Genomic DNA, 12736 nt, shown 5'->3' with positions numbered 1-12736 from the left:
AAGTTTCATTCTAGCATGCACCATCAGAGCCTTTTTGAACAATCCTCACATGAGATTGGGGCTTCTTGTCTGTCACGTATCACTGTCCCCTGTTTTCACACAACTTGTTCCAAATTTGGAGTGCTTGCTTATTCCTTTCTTTAAGAAGTTCTTGGTCCAGAAGAACACTGTCAGTCAACACCACAGTTTGTGAACGTGGCACATGCATTGAGTATCTAAAGAAGTCATTGTTGTTGCAGTGATCAGTAATGTCACATTTATGGAATAATTTCAATATGCCAATCTCTGCAGCAAGCATTCCATATCAACTCTTTGATTCACTGTACCAAGCAATATTAAGAGATATCTGCATTCATTTTTTTTAAAGATTTGTTTATTTTTATTGAAAAGTCAGATATATATATGGAGAGGAGGAGACAGAGAGAAATATCTTCCGTCCAATGATTCACTCCCAAAATGACCACAATGGCCGATGCTGTGCCAATCCAAAGCCAGGAATCAGGAGCTCTGCTGGATCTCCCATGCAGGCTCAGGATCCCAAGGCTTTGGGCCATCCTCAACTACTTTCGCAGACCAGAAGCAGAGAGCTGGATGGGAAGCGGGGCTGCTAAGATTAGAACTGGCGCCCATATGGGATCCTGGTGCATTCAAGGCCAGGACTTTAGCTGCTAGGCTAAGCCACCACACCGGGCCCTATTTTCATTTTTTAATGTAGGGAAGCTAAGGTTAAGTAGTTCACCTAACGTTAAAAAATACCTAAATTTAAAAACCAAATGAGGAATCAAGGCTTTATTACAAGGCTTCAATTTTTGAGTCAAATGGATGGGTAGTTAGAGAATGAAGGGACTCGTAGGGAAAGGAGATGACTTCTTTTGGCTTGATTAGTGAGAAAGCAATAAAAACGTGAATGACTGCTGCTACCAAGACAAGTTAAGAGCCATAGAAATGTGCTTCACTGCATACAGCCATCCCTGCAGGCAAGCACTAGTGGTGCGGGAGCTGATGGGGAGAGGACGGCAGAACTGGACCTCCTCCCCGAGGGCTGACCCCAGCCGGTGGAAGAGTCAGCCTGGGTGCTCGTAGGCATAGCGTAGTCACCCTACATGATGGAAAACAACACCCCGTAGGAAACCTGGCTTTGTTGAACAATACTATACAAAGACTACTGTGGCTTTCTAATGGAAAATCAAAGAAAGCAAATCAGCCTCTGGGCATTTTCATTGTTTCAATGCATAAGACATTTACAAACATTTTTTTCCTCAAGGTGTTTATTTTGGTGAAATATTTTTAAGAGGCTTTTACAGAGGTTAATACTACTGTTTAGAATTTCAAGTCAAAGTGCTACTTGGGACACCTGTATTCTACAACAGAATGCCTGTGTTTGAATCCCACCTATACTTTGATTTCAGTACACCTTGTAGGTGATGGTTCAAGCACTTGGCTCCTTACTGCCCACAAGAAAGACACAGATTAAGTTTTGGACCCCTGGCCTTGGCTTGGCCTAGCCTGCCTGTTGGGGCTGAAGCAGCGAATGCAAAATGAATATCTGTCTCTGTCTTTCTCTTTTTTCCTTTCATGTAAAATTAATTAGTTAAAGTTTTAGACTTTAGTTATTCAGGATTTTTGATGAAATTATTTGCAAATTGAAACTTGCTTGCCAGATATGAGCTGCTTACACTGAACTGTAGTATCTAATTCAAATACAGTGTTCAGTTCATTAACTGTTACTAAGCTAAGGCAGAGTTTTTTACTAGAAATAATGAAGTCAGCAGGTAATTCAGATTCATTTTTTGTACAGCTCCAGGATTCCTTGAAATAAGGGGACCATTTGTATTTTTTTCTTTTATTTTAGGAAAGCCTTGATTAACATGAATTTTGACTATGGTCAATTTGATTTAGAAAATTCTGTTTTAAAATGTGAGATTATTAGCCACTAAGAGTAAATAGGAGAAGGGAGGAGACATTAATCTCTTTTAGAATGGGATACTTTTTCAATAGATTAGGATATTTCTGAATGTCAATTCTTTGTGACTTATTTATTTAAGCAGACATCTGACAAACGGTAGTGTTGCTCCAACTTACATCTGAAAATTCCTCCTACACAAGAGTCTGAGAAAAGTGCTTTCCAATCATTTGATTCTTCTGATTGGACAGAGAAGTGGATAGAGAAAATCTTCACATGAAGGAAAAATTTTAGTTTAGTTAGGTTTTTTATTGTTGTTGTTTGCTTTTTTAATAAAGACAGATAAGATTTACAGAGAGGAGAGACAGAGAAAGATCTTCCATCTGCTGGTTCACTCCCCAAGTAGCTGCAATGGTCGGAACTGAGCTGATCCAAAGCCAGAAGCCAGGAGCCAGGAGCTTCTTCTGGGTCTCCCATGTGGGTGCTGGGACCCACAGGCTTGGGCCAGCCTCCATTGCTTTTCCAGCTCATAAGCAAGGAGCTAGGTGAGAAGCAGAGCAGCTGGGAAATGAACCAGCACCCGTACAGGATCCCAGTGCTTACAAGGTGAGGGTTTAGCCATTGAGCCATCCTGGAAAGGTATTATTCTTGTCCAGTTAGCCAGAATCCTGGATCTGGAACCAGAGTTTGAAACTGGAATTGCTGCTTCATATTCTGATTTACCCATCAAATTGCATTTCCCACACATTACTCTGTAAAAACCTTCCTGGTCTCCTGAGAAGTATGAAGACTAAAACTCCTTTCGTAATGACTAAAGAATTTTTGCCGCAGAGAATATTGAAAATGAAAAAGTACTTGGAAGTGTTAGTCATTCTCTATTTAGGTGACTGATTTTACATTTCTGTGTTTTGTTTTTTGGGTTGGGTGTTTTGAGTACTGTCTGCTGTAACTGAGCATACTTGAAATGCTTTACACGTGTCAACCACAAAATAGTCCAGGTCCCAAGCGCTTGATCTCCCTGGCCTGAGTCATTATTTCTGGGTGAGCTAGAACAGCTCCTAGGTCCCTCCAGCCAGGCCTGCCATCCACGCACATTGCCGAAGGCTTGTTAGCTCTGTAACCTGCCTGCAGAGTAGTGAGAAGTGACTCAAGTGACTGACAGGCAAATGACACTTCCCTATGGGCTTGCCTCAGACACCTTGTGTCTGCCTACCGTGGTACATTATTAGATGAGTTCATTATGAAAGAACTTTTAGTATCACATATAGATGTATATGTATATATTTTACCATAAAGACCAAAGTTTGAATCTATAGAGAACAAAACTCACTGACACTACTAAAAGTATGACAGGAATTCATTTGTGGAATCGGTTTATAATAAGCAATATGCAGTGATTTTGTGATTTTTTTTTACCCTCCCCCAGGAATTTTCTTGAAAGGTTTATGAAATATGTAATTTTAGTCATTTGCTCTCATTTGAATATTATCTCTATTTCAGAGATTGTTCTTCTAATGTTGCTGTTTTAAATGACTTGTTCTGATAGGGCTATTTTAATTTTTAGGGACATTCCTGTGGATTTCAAGTATATAGCAGAACCCAGTATGCATTCAATGCCTGCAGTGACTTTGTCTCCAAACGGTGAGTTAGTAATACAAAATGTTCTTAACTGAGCCTCTGAAACACGATGCTTTTCTTTATTCATGAGAAATTTGGCCATTCCCTTGTAGAGCAAGATTTTCACAGTACCACGCTTGTAACAAGGAAACCTTTTATATGTTAGAAATACTTGTGGCTTTCATCTGTGAGTCACCTTATCTACTCTGTTTATTTGTTTGAAATAAAAATAAAAGAATGATTTATAGCCAACAATGAATAAGCATCTAAAGATTTCTCTCTGAAAGTCATTTTTCTTTTTATGATTCCCCTTCCAACACAATTAGGTTCAATATATCATTATTTATTATGAGCTCTTCTCTTTCAAAGGGTAGGAAATTTTCATCTGATTCTCCATAATGAGAATACCTTAGCAATTTACCATAAAAAAGATTTTGCTATGAAGAAATAAAATGAGCAAGATCGATCTCTTTAATACCGTCTCCTGCACAGTAATCATTGCCTTTTAAGTATGAGACGATTTGTGCTACAGAGAAACTGACATTGTACTGACAAGAAATCATAGGTGCTCATGGGAGTGTTAAAGCAGAGGATCTGATATTTAGGAAGCATCACTGAAGCCATAGTTCACTCTGCACACCAGTGTGGAGTAAGGAAAAGGATACAGGAATTAGCTGGTCCTTCTGGGCCTTTTTCTGCAGGCAGATTGGTGACAGGTGTCAACTGCTCTATGATTTGTATGAGAATAGTAACCTAACTGTATCCTATTTAAGGATCACTTTGTATTATAGCCTTTATAACTGTGTGTCTATCTGTTACAAATACTGTGTCCCTGTTCAGCAAGGCCACTGGTGGCCCTCTGAGGCTTTGGAGGGTCGTGTCCTTAGGGATGTGTGCCAGGCTGTAGGATGCAAGTAGAAAGTGCATTAGGCTCTGGGGCTTCCATGAGTCCTGGGGAGAGAAAAAGTAGGGTGACCTTGAAAACACAGCTACTGTAACCTTTTTAATCTCATCTCTTTTTTTTATAGTTTTAATAATTTAATAATCCTAGTTTCTCTCGTCTGTATTAACCTTCCCTTATTTCATAATTGCCACAAAGAGGTCTCGTTCCCATGATAGTCCTGTTGTTTACACATATTAGAAGTTGGTTTCATTTCATAAATTTCTGTTTCATTTTTATGAACACCAAGCTTGGAATTGCTGTATTTTCTTATTTCATTAAAAAGCTTTTGTGTGGAACGTGTTTGCTGATATAGGGTCATATGAGTCAATCTGATACTTCAGAGGTCGAATGCCTCTTTAACGGGACGGTATTTCTTAGCATTTTACAGGCAGTGTGGTAAGTGTACTTTTTAGTTTTATAGAGTAGTTCCAAGCAAACAATGAATTTGTTTCCAATAAAAAATTGTTTTTAAGTTTTTCAATGTTTTCTCTAAAATCTCTCTTTTACTGAATTACAGGGAAGTGGCTAGCGTGCCAATCAATGGACAACCAAATCTTAATTTTTGGAGCACAGAACAGATTTAGATTAAATAAGAAAAAAATTTTTAAGGGCCACATGGTAGCAGGCTATGCTTGTCAGGTGGACTTTTCTCCAGATATGAGGTAAGTCAGATTGTAAACAATTGTTGTAAAAGTAGTACTTCACAAATCACTTCCACATATGAGAACTATATAATTTGTCAAAATGTCAGGTGTAAAGGTAAGAACAATTTATAAAATTACATTTTGATTTCAAGTTCTTACTTCAGTATATCTGTAGGTTTGTGCCCTTTAACCACTTAATAAATCCTTGTCCCTGTCCCCAGTGCCTTATTTTCTTCTCTGCTTTTCTAAACAAGTTTAGCTGTACTGTAATCACTGTGTTGGTGTGGTTAAATGCCACAAGCATCAGCTCTACAATGTGAAAGTAAACTTGACTGCAGCCTGTCAGTGCTGAGACCTTAAAACCAGCTTGTGAATAGTTAGTTCTCTGTCACATTGGGCTTGTATAGCTGCAGTCTTTTTTTTTTGGAAAGTCATATATACAGAGAGGAAGATTTCCCTTCCGTTGATTAACTCCCAAGTGGCTGCAACGACCAGAACTGAGTGATCTGAAGCCAGGAGCCTCTTCCAGGTCTCCCACGTGGGAGCAGGGTCCCAAAGCTTTTGGGCCGTCCTCGACAGCTTTCCCAGGCCACAAGCAGGGAGCTGGATGGGAAGTGGGGCTGCCAGGACAGCAACTGATGCCCATATGAGATCCTGGCACATGCCAGGCGAGGACATTAGTCACTAGACTACTAGGCCAGGACCTGTTTAGCTACAATCTTGCCAAGAGTAAAATGCTACTTTTACTCTCCCAGGCTTAGTTAAGTTGTAAGCTAAAGTGGTGTCAATATCCGTGTAATTTTGTCTGTATAGGCCAGTAATTGGCCCTTAATTTCCTACCTCTGATTCAGTTCTAGATGTATTCAGAAGATCAGGAAACCAGAACATTTATGAATGTAGTAGATTCTGCAAGGGTAGAGTGGGTCTAACATATTCACCAGATATATGAAATTGATTCCTCTATTCTGTTTCTGACTGGAAAGTAAATGTGATAACCCATTCCTTGTGGACCCTGAGACTTGCAGTCTTCCTAGTTAAAAAGTTTTCTGTAGTTAGGTCCGAAGTTCATTGGTGAAATTTGTTGTGATGGGAGTTCAAGTGTCAGGCTCCTTGTGATCCTCAGAGTATTATACATTCATATTGGTAATATTTTATGTTAAGGTAAAAAGATAAAATACTTTTGTTCTTCACCCAGTTGGTATGTGAATGATTTGAAATGTGTTTTTCTTTCAATTGCAGCTATGTGATTTCAGGAGATGGAAATGGAAAATTAAACATTTGGGATTGGAAGACCACAAAGCTCTATAGTCGGTTTAAAGCTCATGATAAAGTGTGTATAGGTGCGGTGTGGCATCCTCATGAAACATCTAAGGTCATAACCTGCGGGTGGGATGGTTTAATAAAATTGTGGGATTAAGAAAATCAGCCCTTCAATTGTCTAGGATCATTTTTGATCCAATGTTATATTTAAATCCGTTCATATTATTATATATGTTGGATGACAACCTGATTTGCAAATGATATCTTTCTTACATGCCTTATGGAATTGAACCATTACTTGCAAAAACAAAAAAAGAAACTGTAAATTTGCCTCTTAAAATTCATTAACGGCTTTGTTTTGTTTTGCAGTTTTTTTATACAGAAAATGACCATTTGTATTTGACGGATAGTTGTTGTTAGCGGTCAGTTTAAAGATTATTCTCATGATATACTAAAGGGATCCCTGTGGGCTCAAGAAAGAACTCCTAGTGGATTTGGCAGTATAGGGGAGACAGTATAGTTAATGACTCAAAAAGGTACTGTATACTAAAAGGGCAGTAACAAACAGGGATGATGGAATTTAATAGAAATGAGACACAAGAGTTGAACCACCTGCCATTGCTCTTGCTGTTATTTTCAGTGGGTCAAGTCATTTGGCTTGAGTTCAGCTATTTTTGATGACATATGTCATATGTTTTAAATTATAAATCACTAATATTTTCTGCAGCATTCTTCCAGTTATTAAACTGTAAAATTTAAAAGTACAAAGTTTTTCTTGAGTTCCTTCCTGATCAGTGTAGATATAGTTCTATAAATATATAAACAGACACTTATATTGTTTCAGAAGATGGAACTGGAGCAAAGGAGCCAAGACTTTGAATTTTATTTATATTCACTAGCAGTAGGAGCTTGCAGAATTGGATCCCGTGTCATTGCTTTACCGACATTACTGTTGAAATCTCCATGAAAGAATAGATTCTATGGGCAAAGTCCAAAACATCAGCTTGTGATTTCTTTGAAGTCATATTTTATCTTTAAACTATTCTGATTTTACTTGTTAAGTACATATGGCAGAGTTAGAACTCTAGGAAGATGCTAAGGGTCCCATTTGAAAAGCAAGTGACCATGGCAAAAAAGTTTCAGAATTTGAGATTATGAAAAATCAAAATAGCTTCATGAATAGAATTAGCTAATAGCACTTCAGTTTGGACAAACCCTTTCTCCTATTTCATTGCAAGTTTACATTCGGTGTTTGAATGTGTTTTGAAATATTTCCGTACCATGTTACCATGGTAAGATTTCTTGGAAGCTGCTCAGACTGCTGGCTAGGTCATCAAAATCATGTTGAGTGTTGTTAAACAGAGGAATAAGGTCTGTCCTAGCATGCATATTTCTGTGCTATCCTACCATGCATGTTCCTTGCCTTAAGAATGCTTCCAATTTTAAAAATCAAAGTTTCAAAAGGCCTGGTGTATATGAACAGTACCTGCAATTACATATCAATGAGCTACAAGAGAGGAAAAAGAAGAAATAAACATGGAGGAGTGCGTTTTTTGACACAGAGACACTCAAAGAATCACAAACGCATTACCCACACAGCACTAGGAAAGTGACAAGGTTCTCGGGTGGGAAGGAACCAGACAAGACTTTTCCTTTAGTCCCACAAGCACTGGGTCTAATAAATGTGAATTATTGAAACACGATGGGACAGAAAAAAATTATTTAAACTGTCTTGTTTGCCATCAGTATTGTATGTTACAAACCTTAATTTCTTAATCTGAAGTTATTGTATTTTTGACTGTTTCTAAACTAAGTAACTGTATATAAATATAAAAGCCTGTTTTTTTTTTTGAAAAGATCATATTTTTTAAAATAAAGCCATTTTGTAGAAAGTTTTTCCAGATGTTCACCTTGCAGTCTCTTTTTAGTTTTGGGTCTGTTGCAATACTCTCTACCATTTGCAGATTTAAATGAATCATGAAGATAAATGATGTCTAGCAGTGTGTATAGCGTACTGTTGCATACTGTTGGGTTTCTTACAATTAAATATTACAGACCAGTGTCCTCAGAGCATGCAAATTAAATTTCATCTTTTTCATATTTACTCATGATTCTGCCCCACTTTACAGTAATTAAACAAAGGGAGTATTTTTCTAGAAAGAATACATTTGTGGAGGATATTATTTCTGGACTTGCGTCTGGCTCATTGTCCTCACTTTCCCATTTACCACACCCAGGACAGACTTGCTTCCAAGAGTTAGAATAAAGATAGTGTTTTGGTGAAAGATTGAATCAAGTGAATATTTCACTCTGAATGAGGAGCCAATTTTTAAATTGAAAAAAGCAGGAATGACATTTCTAAATTAAAAACATAATTGAGTCATTCTTGAAGATCCTTAGTGGTGCAGGCTGGTACCCTTACCATGTTTACAGATAACCCGGAAGGAAACCCTGACAGTAAAATAGCCTGACAGTCATCCACCTGTCACCCTAAGAGGCAGAACTAGGAGAAGGTGGTGGTTAGTTGAGGAGGGCAGTGTGAAGTGGCATGCAGGTCACAATAACCATCAGCAGTATTAAATGTGGATCTCAGCGTGAGACCTGAGAATATTGACTCCGCATTTTATCAAAGATGCGTATTTTTCATGATGCTTCTCAGTAGAGCAGTGGATAAAATCTGTCTCACAGTTTAATGAGAAGCATTCATTCATTCTTGGTGGGGCATAAAGTAATTGATGAACTGCATTATAGACAATGAGAAAGAAGAACCAGCAGGAGAAATCTATCGTAGCAGCTACCTGAGAAGTCGTGTTATGAAGACACTTATTTGGCAAGTGAGTAAATAAACTGAATAAACTCAGTGCAACAAATCACAGAAGTTTTAAAGATGCTGAAGTCTTGATCCCAACTCAGACCTCCCAAATCGCCGTCATCACTTTCAGCAAAGTTGCATTAGGATGAGAACAAGTGAGGTAGGCTCCCAGAGTTAGTGTGGGCATTTGGCAATGCTCTAGACTTGGAAGCACGTAGGGTCAGAAAAATTTAGCTACTGAGAAGTACATATGTGTGTGCATGCTTGTTAACCTATGTTGTGGATTCCATATTCATAGTTACTTTAATAGCTTTAGAAAATTTTTCAAACCTAAACATGGCAATTTTACTTACAATTTAATAATGAAGCAGCAAGACATGCAGCGAAGACCCTTAGAGTGGCTTCCTTTGGAGTGACAGTAAGTGGAAGAGACACCAGCTTTGGTTTTACAGTCTCCTGTAGCTGCAAGAGCTGTCTTCAGATGCATGTTTTAGCTCCCTATTCTCCAGCTTCTAGCAAGCCTAGATCTCTGACATCTATGTTCTAAGACATTGCTATCCAATATGTGTCATTTATGTTATTTTAAATTGCAAACACTAAACACAAAAAGGGGATTTGTTTTAATAATGTATTTTTATTGACTATGATATCCAGAATTTATTTCACTGTGCATTCAGTTACCTTAAAATTTAATATTTTATGTTTTCATTCTAAATCTTTGAAATCTGGCAGGTAACTTGCAACCTGTCTCAAGAAAGTCACTTAAATTTTCATCAAAATATTTGATCTCGTGCATGGTAGATTTAGATGCCTAAATCATTCCAAATATTCTTAGTTCTCCAACAACTGAATATTCTTTTTTCCTATATCCTATTTCAGGTAATTTTTTCATTGCTACCTTCCATTTCACTTAAGTCTTTTCAGCTATGTCTAATTTTAAATCTATTCATTTGTTTAATCTGTTAAACCTATTCTGGTTACTCTTGCTACAAGATGTATTTATATTTTTTCTATCTCATAGTGTCATTTTCTTATGGTTTTTATTGTATTTTATACCTTTAATTGTTTTAAGCAATGTGTAGTATACTTTAAGTTTGTTTTTCTGTTAACCTCAAATTCTTGGGGCTGAAAATCCCCGTGTATATTAACTTTACCCCAGAACAGACCATATCCTTCCCTGTAATTTTTATGAGCTTAATTTTTTTTAATCTTAGTTTCTCAGTTTGTGTTTTTATGACTAATAAATACTTACTCTTCCTCCCCATTTCCTGGTATGTAACTCCTGAAATCCTTGAGTTTTCTAAAGGATGTATCTTCTATGCTAAGGAAATGACTGGTTGCTGCCGTGGCAGGATTAGAGGGCAGAATTAAAGGTTGCAGTTTTCAGTCTCACTCTGCAGCTTGCTGGGAGAGGAGAAAGGCTGAGGTTAAGATGGTCACCAGTGTCATGCCTGTGTTACTCTAAAGTCCAAAAGGGACAGGCAAGGGTCAGAGATGTAGGTAGCCTAGGACAGCTGAACAGGTGCAAGTCCAGAGGGCTGTGTATGCAAAATGGCATGAAAGCTTGGCATGCCTGCATCTGTAGCCCTTCTTTGACGTAAATCAATAAACACATTTTTCTGAGTTCAACGTGATGCTTAAGCAAATGAATCCAATTCAGGGAGAGGGTCATGGAAACCAGTGTATAGCTGGTGGGACAGAGATACACATAAAGATCTGGAGCTTGTAACTTGCCTCTGAAGTGAGGTGAGGGAGGGGGGCTGGCTTGTGGGTTGAACCCTCAACCTGCAAGCCCAAGGCTGTCTCTTTTATGTAATGTCAGAACTGATCTGTGGTAGAGGACGAGCGACTGGTAAGGGATAGGTGGGCAGCCAACCTAGAATTGGTGGTCACACTTGCGCTGCCCTGTGGAATCCTATCCACTCACCTGTCAAGCTGATAGATCCTTTTAACTGGGACGTGAGGGGGGCTCAGTCCTGTTGCCACTCCTCCTTGGACACCACAGAAGCCCATACTAATGAGGGGCACCCTCTTTCCAGGGACTTAGACAAGGCAGGCAGAAAAAAAAAAAACCCTCTCTACCCCTTTCCCTCCTGGCCCACTGTGTTCCTGAACATGACTCAGGTGTATATGATTTCCTCACCTTCTTAATAAAGTTGATCACTTAGTAAGTTGTATTTGTGCCTATGCCTAAAAAGGAAAAATTAGCCCCAACCTAGCCCACAACACAACCAGCATCGGCTGCGGCAAGGCTTGCTGCTGGCAGTGGGAATCCCCACACCTTTCAAGGTCATGGAAGTCTGCATTAATTGTGGTGCGAGAACAGAATAAATGATTTGTTTCTCTACCATTCAGCATTGCTCACCATGTGATTGGAATAAATTCAACTCCTTCAACAGGCGTAGCATTTTAATTTCTCCAGAAATGAATCTACAGTCAGCTGTGACAGAGCCATTTCTACGTGCTGGTGATTGGGGAATTGTTAGTCCCACTTTGCTGCAGTTGTTTCGGCCTCATTCCTTCTGCCCCAACATCAGGCCCTATCTGTGGGGCTCTGAGTCTCCAACCATGGAAGATTTTCCTTTCTGTCAAATTCTCTGAAATGCTACAAATTTGTATGTGCCAGGTTCTTCGTCTTGCATCCGCAAGGATTTAGACATATGGAGAAGGAAGTGTGGGAAAAGTTTATTAAGCATAAGAGCCCTCAGCAGTGCCAGGAGGGGTCCCCAGTAAGGATGACCAAACCAGAGGTGGTGTGTAGGGGTTTTTACATATCTTTAAGAAGTGAGCTTTCCCTGGTTCTATATATGTTAATAAGGCCTAACCCCATTAGCACTTGAGGAACCCTTTTACTGCATAGTATGTTGCCACTCAGGTCAAAGCTGGAGGGATTCATTTTGTGAAGTTGATGAGTACTCACACATGGGGGATGGGGCCTGTGGCTGGTGTCGCCTCAGCCAGTGATTCCAGGCACTCACTTATTCCTGGGGCCCCTTTTCCCTCTCCACCTGCTTGTTAAGAACCTATCCTGTCTCCTCTGTCATCATGACAGGAAATCCTAGTGAACTAGGACAACCAGAAAGAGAACAAGCTAAGAGGTTGCCCACAAAAGTCAGAGGAAAACTGGGAAGTTATCTCCGGTTTCTCTCCAGCCCCCATGCATGCCAGTCAGCACACCTGCTTCCCATGATGCACCTGAGCCACCTCCACAACGCTGAAGATGATGAGGGATGAGCATATATATGCACTAGCGTCATGTAGGATTCCATGGAACTCCCAAAAGACATCACACACAATGAATGTTTCCCAGACTCCACTCTATTAGCATATTCAATTAAAGTGTCACCCCCACACACTAAAGGTGACTGACCTGGGGTGCTCCCTGTCATGCACAATCTCCTCATGGCACACGCCTTTCTTCCTGCAGCTGCCTGCATTCATGTCTGAACATGTAGTCTCTTTAGATAGACCCTCCCTTTCTTGCACTCTCTGCTTTGAATTGGTATCGCACAGATTCAAGAACCTCAAATACAGCAGGCAGGGAATGCATGTACAAC

At 39.3% G+C, this 12736-nt stretch overlaps 1 protein-coding gene across 1 annotated transcript in view; it reads left to right on the top strand.

Moving 5' to 3' along the window:
• Window positions 1-6748, top strand: part of LOC121167118 (pre-mRNA-processing factor 17) — a 53336-nt gene extending 46588 nt beyond the window's left edge. The window contains exons 13-15 of the mRNA XM_040996498.1: window positions 3468-3544; window positions 4981-5125; window positions 6347-6748. Coding sequence (XP_040852432.1) covers window positions 3468-3544; window positions 4981-5125; window positions 6347-6524 — 400 coding nt within the window. The 3' untranslated portion in view covers window positions 6525-6748. The remainder of the gene's footprint in view (window positions 1-3467; window positions 3545-4980; window positions 5126-6346) is intronic.
• Window positions 6749-12736: the final 5988 nt, after the last annotated feature.

This window comes from Ochotona curzoniae, unplaced genomic scaffold (assembly GCF_017591425.1).
Source record: "Ochotona curzoniae isolate NIBS_2020 unplaced genomic scaffold, NIBS_Ocur_1.0 patch336, whole genome shotgun sequence".
NCBI lineage: Eukaryota > Metazoa > Chordata > Mammalia > Lagomorpha > Ochotonidae > Ochotona > Ochotona curzoniae.
This window is presented reverse-complemented; position numbering and strand designations above follow the sequence as displayed.